A 12833-nucleotide genomic window follows, 5' to 3' on the forward strand; every position below is an offset into this window, starting at 1 on the left:
AGAATCACTACATATTACTATTTTGCTAAACCTACCCCGTTCAGCCCATTCTAATGCCATCAATATGGCAAACAATTCAACAGCATACACACTTAAACAATCCGATGTTCTCTTGCTAATTCCCACTTGGTAACTAGACATAGCAACTGCAGCCCCTGTCGCATCTGTCTGCGGATCCTTTGATCCATCTGTAAAAATCTGAACACTGCCTTCATACTTACAGTCCCTATAGTTATAGTATTCACTAACTAAGTCAGCATTCTTATTACTGTGCTTAATCTTAAGTAATTCCAGATCTACCCCCACACTTTCTAACTCCCAGACAGGTCTAACAGGCCACACCACAGTTTCGCCAAACTCTTTATCATCGACTCCCATATCTCTTGCCCATCCAAAACTTGATTTTTCCATCCTCTCCTTCTCCCAGCTTGTCTGCAGTACCCTTTTTGTTGGATGATTATCTCCAGGCCATAGGCTACAAGCGGAAAGCACCAAAATTCTAATTATGGAGCAAATCTGTAAATGCTTTTAAAAAATCTGTAGAATGGATTCACAAATCTGTAAATGGTTTCAAAAATCTGTTGAATGGATTCTCAAATCAGCAAATTAACTTGAGAATACACCCAATAACAGTTTCAAACTTGTTCAAAGACAACTCAGTAATTACTTCTCAAACCAACTACAGCAAAGACGACTCCGTAATTACAACCTCTGAAATAAACCTCTTACAATCTCTCTACTCTTGCACCAACTTTGGCAATGTACCGATTAGCAACCTTGTAAAATGGGATTCGAGGTTGTGCTAATGCTATGGTGAGGACAATGCCTGTTCTTCACGGATTCGGGATGACTTGTACTGCCATTACCTTATTTTAGAAGTGAACTTGTCACAAAAATAAATAAATGCATAAATACAGACGCTAACCTGTCGTCCATAGCCAAATTCTAAAATAAGCGCCCCTGTGTTCTGTCATATTTCTACAGGGAGCAATATAACGGATAACTACATCAGAGTGTGCAATGGAATCTAGAACAGGGCATTCCATATAAATCAGCTTTGATTTATGAATCGAGCTTGCTAACATTCATAACAGAATTAACAATAAGAATTGACGTTAGCAAACTATAGAAATACCCTGTCCTAGATTCCAAATTATTGTTACAGATAACATGCATAAATTAACATCGTTCTAAATTGGCCGTTGCAATTGTCCATATTTGTCATGTTGTCAACCCCCCCCCCCCCTAAAAAAAAGAATCTCAACATCAGTCTGACAATTCTGACTAGCGTGAAGTACAGTATGTTGAATAAGTCACTCGCAGTTTCAGTGGGAAATTAATGTACCACATTTTTGGAATAATATATTTTACAAATTTAAGGCTACATATTAATAATTTCAGACATCTGTCAAAAAGTGTAATTACCCTAAATGGTCTTTGCAAGGTGACTCGACTGTCACGTGATAGCTTGATCACCAGATACAAAAGAAGGAAGTACTGTTTGTCACATGACATACCGTACTTCATGTTATTTCTGCTTGCTTTGGGGTGCTAGCAGAGTCGAGAAAGGTGAGTTATGAATTGTTTTTATTTGTAAATAAGCTATAAAGTAATTGTCTCTGCTTTCTGTTTTACCGCGCTAACGATCAATCTCGCTGCTATTTCCTTAGTTAGCTTCTTAATTGAAAGCTGACGTATTAATCCTTACTGTGAATTTTTTTAAGCAGGCAATGATGTTCTAAAAACTTTCATTCGGAGGAATTTAAATTTATCTAGCTAGCTTCCGACGAGCAGCATTTTCAATCCAAAATTACGACGACTTATTTCAAATACTAGCCTGTTCTGACTTTACCCATAGTTGACAATGACTCATTGCATATCCACCTTTCATGACTTTAGCTAACGTTTAAATAGTAAGATCACCAAGAAGGTTTTGGTGATCTGGTTTTTCCGGCACAGGTGCGTTTTTCCGGCACAGGTAGGGTACGTAGCAGCACATAACACGGATGAGTTAATATAACCATACATCTTTGGTGTTCATGTATCATTGAATTATGGTAACCATTTCTGGTCTCAAGAATAGTTTGATTAGTAACTTAAGTATGTTCGTAGATGCGTTGTTTGGCGCTCTGTGTGTTGCTGGGAACAATGGGGGCAATGGGAGCCCCAGATAAGGATGAGATCAAATTCCTCCCGGGACTACAGAAACAACCCAGCTTCAAACAGTATTCAGGCTATCTGGACGTCGCTGGGAACAAGCACCTGCATTACTGGTTAGTGCGATTATCTCACCGGTGTTATGGACCAATCTAAATTAAACGGAATATGTCTTTTTCTCCATTCTTAATGCTTTGCGATGACTCTACTTTTTGACTTGTTTCGACTTTTTTTGGTTGAACATTAGTTGCATTCATTTTATGATTTTCTGAAGTAGGAATCGAAACTGCTGGCTCAGATGGTGGAACTGATCAAGGCGGATCAGGACGCATGCTGTGCGTTTATTTTACGCTTGCCAGAGATATTTATACACAGAATACGCATTTTGACTTAAACGCATTCTGCGTAGGTTCTGGCAGTATAAAGTTGTTCATGGATTTAACAAACCTTAACTCGTACAATCACCACGTAGCCTATGACCTAACCCAGTGATGTCAGTATTAAAATTGTATAGGCCTACATACACCCAGGCACAGTCCCTAAACTAAAAGCTGTGCGTGCACATTGAAACCTTTAACTTAAATACAGATTTATTCAGTGGTAAAACGAGAGACGTTCCTACTTAGTTTATTTGCATTTACAATGCGATTTAAAATTAGGATGCACATTAGAGCATTTTACGTTTACGAGTAATAATTTACCCTTACGAAACTTTGTTTGCTTAACTTGTTCGCATACACGCATTTTTTGCAGCGATTTCACGTCATACACCACCCCCCCCCCCCCCCGGAAATGGGTGCCCACATAAATTGAGTTTGAATTGCATCATTTGAATTTATACTTCGATATTTCAAATTGCATGTAATGGTAATTGTTTCGGTTTTCAGTGCGTCCAATCTTCACTTTACATTTCAAGTTAAACATTCAATGTTTCAAATTCAGTTTGAATTATGTTAATTTATTTCTGCCCCCCCCGTGCTCCCCTGCTCATCGTTGAAGGTTTGTGGAGGCTCAGAAAGACCCGGCCAGCAGCCCCGTGGTTCTGTGGTTGAACGGAGGCCCAGGGTGCAGCTCGCTGGATGGACTACTGACGGAGCATGGCCCTTTTCTAGTGAGAACACACACACACACACACACACACACACGGCAACCTGATACTAACATTATGGTAACTTCACAAATGAACCAAAGTTGTATGACTAAAGTGTTAATGTTTCAACAGTATTTTGATTCTGAAAACACAACCACATATAGAGACCCGAGAGGCTTCCAGACTAAATGAATGAACATTTATTTTTACACATACTGCTGTATGTGTAAAAATGTAAAGAGTAATACAAATGTCCTAATGTGTGTCTTAATGGGCAATCTAAATTCATGTAATAAATTGTGGAAAGCAATGTACCTGCATTTAGCCACGCATGGACAGGACTGGCAGTACTGTGATTTCTGATTTCATTGTAACTTGTATTCCTTTGTGTGTTTGTGCAGATTCAGGATGATGGCGTCTCACTTGAGTACAACCCTTATGCTTGGAACAAGGTACACGGTCTCTTATGGCTGTATTCCCAACCTTTCCTCCTAAAGCCCCTTTTTTTTTTTTTTTTTTTTTTTTTTTTTACAAACTCATGCTATCAACAGCCATTGACTATCATAACAATGTAACACACTGTACGCTGTATATGCTTGGTCCAGCAGTAAACCTCAATGTGACTTTCATTGACTGCAGTAAAAAGACGACATTCATGTGGTCATGTGGTTCTGGCAAGGCCTTCACCGCTGGTGCAGGTGCTCATCTGCAGCGTGCACCGCATGCTCTGTGGCAGGGGCTCACAGTAGTGTCAGATGGGTGTGAAAGACTTAGGATTTTGAAAAAAAAAAAACAAACCTTCCAAAAACCTATTTTTAGAAAGGGTTAATAAATTTGGCCATGTCCAGTTTCAGATTGCACGGTGCAGTTGCTGATGCTCTGAATCACACCTTTCGGTATGGCAGGTTTCTACCTGATCGACAGGAATAGCGCAGTACACATTTGTTGTGACTTGGCAGCCATTTCCGAACAGAAATTCCATACCCAAATATTGTGTCAAACATATCGCATACCAGTAGCTCAAGTCACTATTCGTATATTTTCTGGTTTCAGTTTTACTAGCTTGGGATATGATAGGAAGGTTTGATGCTGGAAATGAGTCACTGGGTGTTTATTTTGGTAGGCTTCATGACCAGCTTCCCATCTGTACGCATGAATGCTTGTGTCTACCACAGACTTACAGTTTTGGCTATTGCTGCTTGTGCGTGTGCGTGTGCTTGTGCGGGTGCGTGTGCATTACATATTTAGGGTTTTTTAGGGTTACTTTTGGGTTCATGCATTCATTTGTCATTTTTCACATAACTTTGCATATGCGTTTACAATTAGAGGAATTCTCCAAAACATTCAATTAGTAATTTAGACCAAAAACAAAAGCTTCAGCAAAACTCAGAAGTGGACTGCATTTTTTCATCTGCTCATAGTTCAGCGTGTACCCATGGTAAAAATGGAACCTGTTTCACAGCATTCAACAAGAACTGAATGCTGCTGTCAGCCTGCGGTATTCCCCTCCTCTCCAGTGCCCAAGCGAACAATGAAACATCACAGACCTCAAGTCTCATGCACTTTGGGGTCAATGTCAAAGAATTTCACGTATTCCTATTGTTAGGATATTTTGCCCTTATTCATGGAGTCAAATGCAGGACGATGAAGAACACGCTGACAAAGTTTCCTCAGAGGATTTGTTGTTTAATTCAATGCGCAAGGGAGAGACAGACCCAGCACATTCGGGCGCTGCGCTGAGAGAATCTCTGCCGATCATGCTGTGTGGTGTCTGGATATACAGTTTGCAGTCATACATATCAAAAGGTTGAGTTAAGTGGCGGGCCGGAGACAAATGGTCTTGTCCCTTCCTGGGGACCCTCGCAGCCATTTAGCATAGGAATGTGACATCCTTGCCGCAGACACTAGAGGTGTTATACTGAGACACACTACAGAGGGGCTGGACACAGAGGCATGCAAACTACAGACACAGTAATGGCAGAAACGGAAACACAATACACTACATATTATATATACATATGTATACTAAATAAAACTGGGAACCTGTCACTATGAATGGTACTGCATCGTGAATGCACTTATCAATTTGAAAGTGAATTAGACCCAATTCTTATTCTTACAAAATGTGTTCTCAAAATATGTCCCAACCACCAGCAATTCGCTAAATCTCACATTTGGATTTGAGGAACTAAAGTTATGGAACATTTGTCTAACTCCCCACAACAAGTTTATTTTTTCTTCCACCATGCAGACCCATAAAACATGCAATAGCATTGTAAAGCATATGGCGTGTTTTAAAAAGCGAGTCTTAGTTACCTGGTGGTGTGTCATTTTGCCTGAAATCCTTGTGATCCCCCTCTGACTTTATAGTTAGATGCCATCCCAGGAGACTCGTTAAAAAGGTAAATCTTGTTGTCCATAGATTGCCAATATGCTCTACCTGGAATCACCAGCAGGGGTTGGCTTTTCCTACTCGGATGACAAGAAATATGCCACCAATGACTCAGAGGTGAGCTGTCCTGGTGCATGTCCTAATGATCCATTTCAGTTACCCTTTTCATATAAAATGTGACCAAATATACATGTACAAATATTTCTAAGTTTAAATTTCCCTGTGAATATTTGGTTGTCAATTTGCAGCATTGACAGGGCAAAACTATGCATCAGTAATTTTTTAAAAGTAAAATGTAAAAGTTTTATTTAGATTTTTAAAATTTCCCTCAAATATTCTGTGAAAGTATGGAACCGGTAAGGATGTGTTGAATTTGACTTGTCTGCTCTTCCAGGTGTCCATGAACAACTACTTGGCCTTGAAGCGGTTTTTCCAGCTTTTCCCAGAGTACAAGAAGAATGAGTTCTTCATCACAGGCGAGAGCTACGGGGGCATCTACGTTCCAACACTGGCAGAGCGCGTGATGGAGGACAGCAGCATTAACCTGCAGGTGAGCACTCCCGTGGCCAGTCCATGCTGCCCTGGTCAGTCAGAGCTCCCCTGGTCAGTCAGAGCTCCCCTGGTCAGTCTCAGTCAGAGCTCCCCTGGTCAGTCTCAGTCAGAGCTCCCCTGGTCATTCAGTGCTCCCCTGGTCAGTCAGAGCTCCCCTGGTCAGTCAGAGCTCCCCTGGTCAGTCTCAGTCAGAGCTCCCCTGGTCAGTCTCAGTCAGAGCTCCCCTGGTCAGTCTCAGTCAGAGCTCCCCTGGTCAGTCTCAGTCAGAGCTCCCCTGGTCAGTCAGAGCTCCCCTGGTCAGTCAGAGCTCCCCTGGTCAGTCAGAGCTCCCCTGGTCAGTCAGAGCTCCCCTGGTCAGTCAGTGCTCCCCTGGTCAGTCAGAGCTCCCCTGGTCAGTCAGAGCTCCCCTGGTCAGTCAGAGCTCCCCTGGTCAGTCAGAGCTCCCCTGGTCAGTCAGAGCTCCCCTGGTCAGTCTCAGTCAGAGCTCCCCTGGTCAGTCAGAGCTCCCCTGGTCAGTCAGAGCTCCCCTGGTCAGTCTCAGTCAGAGCTCCCCTGGTCAGTCTCAGTCAGTGCTCCCCTGGTCAGTCAGTGCTCCCCTGGTCAGTCAGTGCTCCCCTGGTCAGTCTCAGTCAGAGCTCCCCTGGTCAGTCTCAGTCAGAGCTCCCCTGGTCAGTCTCAGTCAGAGCTCCCCTGGTCAGTCTCAGTCAGAGCTCCCCTGGTCAGTTTGTCATTGATTGCAGCAATGTGAACTGTGACTCTGTAGCAAGGTTTGCAGAATCCTTGAAAGCCCTTAAGTCCAGTAATTTTGACAACTAATATAAAGGACTCGAAAGTTACTTAAAATAATGTAATTCTTACAGAAGCACACTTGGAACAGTTCACCTGTCAGAAGACGGAGCTTTTTAAAAAATGCCGCCTTGCTGCATTAATCACAACGTTTATGCTTACTGGTTATGTAACTAATATGGTCAGATTATGCCCTTTGAAATTGATCCTGGATAAGTGTCCACTTCTTCTGAGTTTGTCTGCAAAAAAAACGCCCTTTGAGTATCCGTTGGGAATTTTGGCGGTGTGTGTATTACCAATGGCTGGCTTTTCTGTCCTGCAGGGTATCGCTATAGGGAACGGGATGTCCAGTTACGAGATGAATGACAATTCGCTGGTTTATTTCGCTTACTACCACGGGCTCCTGGGATCGAGGTAGGCATAACAATGATGTAACGGCTGCACTCGTGATTGAACAATGAAATGACAGAAATTCAGTCCCCCAGATACCGAAACAAATGTTTCATTGACGGAACAATAGTGCTCCTTTCTGCGTGTAGGCATGTTTTGCAGTCTCGTCCGGTATCACCTGATCTTAACCTCAAATGCAGAACGCCAGGGAGGTCACGACCTTTGAAATTCAGTGACCGCATTGTTTTCTCTCGCAGGCTGTGGACAGACTTGCAGTCGTACTGCTGTAAAAATGGAACGTGTGACTTCTACAACAACCAAAATCAAAACTGCACAAAGAATGTGAGTTTTTATTTTATTTTATTTTGTTTTCATTTCAGCTCCTGTTTTCATAACTGGCGATGTGTTACACTGCACAGTTTCTGAGTCAGCTCTGCTCAGACACTGATAACAAATACTGTAAAGGGATCACTTTGTTAGAGCTTTATCTTCTCCTCCTCCTCCATCTTCTTTATCCTTTGTCATTATGAAAATAAACGCCTTTGTTTATCATGCTGTTTGTGTGTTTCTCTCCAGTTGGCAGAGGTGCAGTATATTGTGTACCAGTCTGGGCTGAATATGTATAACCTGTATGCTCCCTGTGCTGGAGGGGTGCATCAGAGAGTCAGGTGAGATGTGTGACAATACAGAGCAGTAAAATATCTGTGTCATCAACAGTGAGCATCATCATCGCAGCTTTGTTGAATGCTCTATTCTGATTGGCCACTTCAGGCATTCTACGTTCTGATATTTATGAATAACAGACCACTGCTATGGGTAAAGGACTACTTTAACTTAATGCTTTTCATATCGCTCCGCAGAAAGAGAAGTGGTTAATTTTCATATCTGCTAACTCGCAACACCTGGTGTCAAAAAGGCATGGCTCCACCATTAACTTACCTTATATTTCACTCCAGTACTCCTGTTAGCCCATACTAAATTAATATATTGTGTCAAATTATTAATTGGTTTCTTTCATATGGTAATTAGCCGTGTAATTAGCAGGGTAATCCACTCCAAGTCAGTGCCTTTGCGAAGGCCATTATTTATCAACAGCAGACCACTTCTTCGTGGATTATCCCTTACATACTGCATACCATATTTGCTCATTGTGTGAGAAACTGGAACTGAGATGTGGTTGTGATTCGCCGTACCTCCAGCTGATTGTAGCTTATTGTTGTGGATATAAAATGGCTTTGTTCCCGCCTTTAGGTATGAAAATGGCCACCTGGTGATTCGTGATTTGGGAAACCACTTCATCCGCCATCCCTGGACCGCAATGTGGACTGAGGTAACCGAAACCGATTGGGGGGGGGTGTTGTGAACGAGGCATTGCTACTGTAACCAAAGTTAAACTAGAAACTTTTTTGGAGAATATGAGCAATAAGAGCATAAGGAAAACGAGCCATTAAGTCTAACCTCCTCTTGACCTGATGCCTCCAGTACTGTTCCCAAGCTTGAACACTCCAAAGGTATCTGCTGGTACCTGGCAACTTATTTTTCAAATAGAAAGTATTTGTCAAACAACGACACTGGTCAATCAGTGTAATGTGAAGTTGACTTGTCTCTGGTTTCCACTCATCCCCCTTGTTCTGCTGACAGAACTCCAGCTGAACTGTTTTCCTTAATCCATTTTATTAGTCAGTTTTAAAGTGCAAAATCTCAATCGGGTCCCACCTCAGACTGAAGAACACCATAGTGTTCAAACGGTGACTTGCAACGCACGGTCTCCTTCCGCTGAGACGAGAATGGCCCCTGACCGATTTGTGACACGCTTCGCAGAAACTCCGCGGAATAGCCTCCCTCCACAAGTCGGTGAAGCTGGACCCGCCCTGCACCAACTCCACCCCCTCCACCCTGTACCTGAACAATGCCTACGTCCGCACCGCCCTGCACATCGCGCCCGCTGCCCTTACGTGGGCCGTCTGCAGGTAAGGCCAAAAAATAAAGCGGGTCAGTCAGGGCCGTGTCCAGTTTAACCGCTCCTCTTACCCGTGGATTTATCGAGAGATAGGTGTGTGAGGCTGACTGTCTTTGGGTCAGTCCTGTCTGATTTAATTTTTTTATATTGCTGTGTTTCAAAGCTAAATTAAACTACATTTATGATTTTTTCTACATAGAATCAACTATAATGTCAAAAATAAATAGACTGTTTACATATTGTGGTATATCTTTGTCTTCACAGTGCGGAGGTGAACTTCAACTACAAACGGCTGTACATGGACGTGAGGAAGCAGTACCTGAAGCTGCTGGGGGCGCTGGTGAGCTGAGATCAGGAGAGGAGGGGGGGGACCTCCATGATTAACACTGGGCAGTGTTTGGGTTTCTTTCGTGTGTTCACAGAGATGGGTTACTTTCCTGGTTTTTAAAAAATAATCCTTGCGGTGTTTGCGTATGTTTTTGATTGGCCCAGACACTTTTTCTATTCGATGAAGGATATTTACAAAGGTTTCTGATAATCCAAAAGCTTACACTAAAACGTACCTACCAAAAAGATAGCGAGTGTAAGTAAAGCACTAATTGGGAAAAGGGCTATGAAATCCACCTGCATTTGTGAATAGTGCACTAATGCGGCTGATGTGTTTCCCCGGCTGTAGAAGTATCGCGTGCTGGTGTACAATGGAGATGTTGACATGGCCTGTAACTTCCTTGGGGATGAGTGGTTTGTAGAGTCTCTTCAGCAAGAGGTAAGGGTCATGTTTCTGTTTTTTTTATTTTTATTTTTTCCTCATTTGTTTAAATAATTTTATTTATATCTCATTATGATTAGTTCATTAGATACATTTTTCAGCTCAGTTCTATTAGTACAAGGGATGGGCATCAGTTAGTTACGATGCTAAAACAATACTTTTAAAATGGTGCTGATGCCTAAACATTGCCCGAGCCGATACTTTCTTCAAAATAAACATCACTGCAAAGGCAAATACATTTTTTACATTTTGTAAGTACTACGTTATACTTATCATTTGTACTGGTTTGCTTTTGGTATTTTGACCGAGTTTAAGGCTAGCTAGCTTGCTAACGGTACCTGCGGTCACCGACTGCGTCGACGGAGCGAGTGTAAGGTTAGCTAGAGAAAGGCGGGCATTGCGATTGGGTCCAGTAGGTGCTGGTCGTATAGGAACCAAACCCTAATTTGCATGTGTTGTGCCTGCTGCACAGCAGCCTGTATTTCTGTGATGGAGCTGGATTCAGACAGAGACAAGATGGCTCCTCAGCTGTCTTTACTCTCTAGTTCGGTGGTGTTGCCCTCAGTCACAATTCATCGCTCTCGTTTGTCTAATATTCCTGTTTCCTGTTTGTGTACTGCATGTACACATCCCTGTGCATGTATATTTAGAATTTTGAACAGGATCAAGATGGTTACGTCTACTATAAAATGGTGTGTGTGTGTCTCTCTCAGGTACAGGTAAAGCGCAGGACCTGGCTCTACAGTTCAGGAGATGGTCAGCAGGTCGGTGGCTTCGTAAAGGACTTTTCCAACCTCAGTTTCCTCACCGTCAAGGTAAGGTGGACCCCTGCGATCAGGAGTCAGTGTTCGCTCTGAACCACAGCCAACACTCAACTTTGCACTGTGTCACTGGCGTGGGCTTTGCTCTAATAGACATTCACGTGCTGTTGATGTACGGTGTCTATAAAATTATGTTTTTCAGGAGAACGTGTGTTCTAGACTATGGCCTGTTGTATCTTGTCTGATACTGTACCCCATCAATGGCAGTAGGTTCTTTAGCGGACTGATTCACTGCCAAACTATCTAACGTCAAGGAGACCAGTGATTACGTCAGGCTGGTTCGAAATCTGTGTTAATGTTCGGGAGAATGACTCTGCCCCCTGAACATGCAGTAGATTGTGTGATTGTGTATTATGCTACGGATGTATAATGTTTACCCATATAGAACATTTCCCCATCTCTTTCACACGCATGTATTTTTGTGAGCTTGTGCCTCTTTGTCCATCAGGGTTCGGGTCACATGGTACCCTCGGACAAGCCAATCGCTGCCTTCACCATGTTCAGCCGCTTCCTGAAGAAGGAGCCGTACTGAGATCGGAGCAAAGCCATGACACTGCGCGCCGCCCCCTTGTCACCCCTCATAGGGTATCTGTGATTGGATACCGCCACTGTATAGCCATGTTGTACCTCGCTAACACCTACCGCTAGCTGTGTGGCCTATTTGCACTCCCCGCGCAGCAGGCCTGGGTCAAATACGTATTTGTTTTGGATTCAAATATTTTTCTGTGCTATTGATCTTGCCTGGTGTAATTGAGCCCGCCAATATGACCAGAAGGCGGGATTTGCACTTTTTGAGAGTATTTCATTGGTTCCAGTACACCAGGCAAGATCAGTAAAGCGTTGAAAAGTATTTGAATCCAAATAAAATATGTATTTGACCCAGGTCTGCCATGCAGTCCCTCCTCACTACTGCTGTGCACTGAGTGGGTTGATCAAAAAATACACCCAGGAGCAGTACTGATAATTCAGAGGTGTCCAATCTTGTCTGAAAAGGACAGGTGTGTTTGTGGGCTATTGCTCTGTTCCAGTACTACCAACACTGGATTCAACGAATCAAGTAAGGGATGTCTGACCAGCCCTTCTTGGATATGTCATGTTGTTTGCACATGCTCGGGGTGTACAGCATCAGGCTATATTACTATAAATGCAGATATTTTTTTTATACTAGTGTTGGGTAAAAGCAAAAGCAAATTTTTTTGTATATGTGGATTAAAGGCTGCTTTCGTATCCCCGAAAACTGCTGTGATGACCAGGTACTGCTGTAAATAATTTACTGCCTGTTGTAGATTCCAGCGCTTCCGATTGTCATGCCTGCCTTGCTATGGACAAAAAAAAAAAATCATGTTAATTATTTGTTGGTCAAACTTGTTGATCCAAGTGACACAACGTGAATTGTAGACGTAACAAAAGGACTGCCAACTTTGCCTGTTTTTTAGTTTTAATCATTAAGATTCCTAAGGTTGCCTACAAGTTAATGGATTTGAAGGGAAAAATTGTTTATTTCAGAATATCACCAGTTTGCCTTTTTTAATATTTTTGATTCATATCAGCTACTGTTAGAGGTCTAAGTGTGTCTCCGTTACTTACAGAAACCAGGATTCAGTGACCGATATGAAATGTCAATCAATTGAAGTTTATGAAGAGATCTGCGAGGAAAACTGTGTCCAAATCGTATGCTTGAAAATGAAGTATAATTATGTGTTCTTAAAAAGGGATTATAAAACAGCTGGTGTTTACTTTTCATTGGTCTTCAGGTTGTTGACAAATGTTTTTTGTCAATAAACTTCTCTTCAAACATTCTGATTCATATTTCGTAAATGTACGATTTAATTTGCAATGTGATATTTGAATCAAAGGAGTACATTAAGAAGGTCAAAGTTAGCCAAACAGTTGTTCTCACAAACGGCCACAGCGGG

At 42.4% G+C, this 12833-nt stretch overlaps 1 protein-coding gene across 1 annotated transcript; it reads left to right on the top strand.

Annotated features, from left to right (window-relative positions):
* The first annotated feature begins 1433 nt into the window (after positions 1 to 1433).
* ctsa (cathepsin A) lies at positions 1434 to 12714 on the top strand. The gene is made up of 15 exons (XM_064305694.1): positions 1434 to 1569; positions 2113 to 2273; positions 3157 to 3268; positions 3649 to 3699; positions 5670 to 5756; positions 6034 to 6189; positions 7300 to 7391; positions 7625 to 7709; positions 7944 to 8035; positions 8619 to 8697; positions 9189 to 9337; positions 9592 to 9667; positions 10004 to 10093; positions 10810 to 10911; positions 11366 to 12714. The coding sequence occupies exons 2-15, from the start codon at positions 2113 to 2115 to the stop codon at positions 11447 to 11449; spliced, it is 1416 nt and encodes a 471-aa protein (XP_064161764.1). The 5' UTR covers positions 1434 to 1569; the 3' UTR covers positions 11450 to 12714.
* Positions 12715 to 12833: the final 119 nt, after the last annotated feature.

The sequence above is a fragment of the Anguilla rostrata genome, chromosome 13, assembly GCF_018555375.3.
Source record: "Anguilla rostrata isolate EN2019 chromosome 13, ASM1855537v3, whole genome shotgun sequence".
Classification (NCBI taxonomy): Eukaryota; Metazoa; Chordata; class Actinopteri; order Anguilliformes; family Anguillidae; genus Anguilla; species Anguilla rostrata.

Excerpts from the sequence above, each read along its gene's own strand:
- ctsa (XM_064305694.1), top strand. The coding sequence starts at position 2,113 with ATGCGTTGTTTGGCGCTCTGTGTGTTGCTGGGAACAATGGGGGCAATG. Across the intron at positions 3,700-5,669 it reads ACCCTTATGCTTGGAACAAG|ATTGCCAATATGCTCTACCT; the intron begins GTACACGGTCTC and ends TGTTGTCCATAG. Across the intron at positions 8,036-8,618 it reads GGGGTGCATCAGAGAGTCAG|GTATGAAAATGGCCACCTGG; the intron begins GTGAGATGTGTG and ends TCCCGCCTTTAG.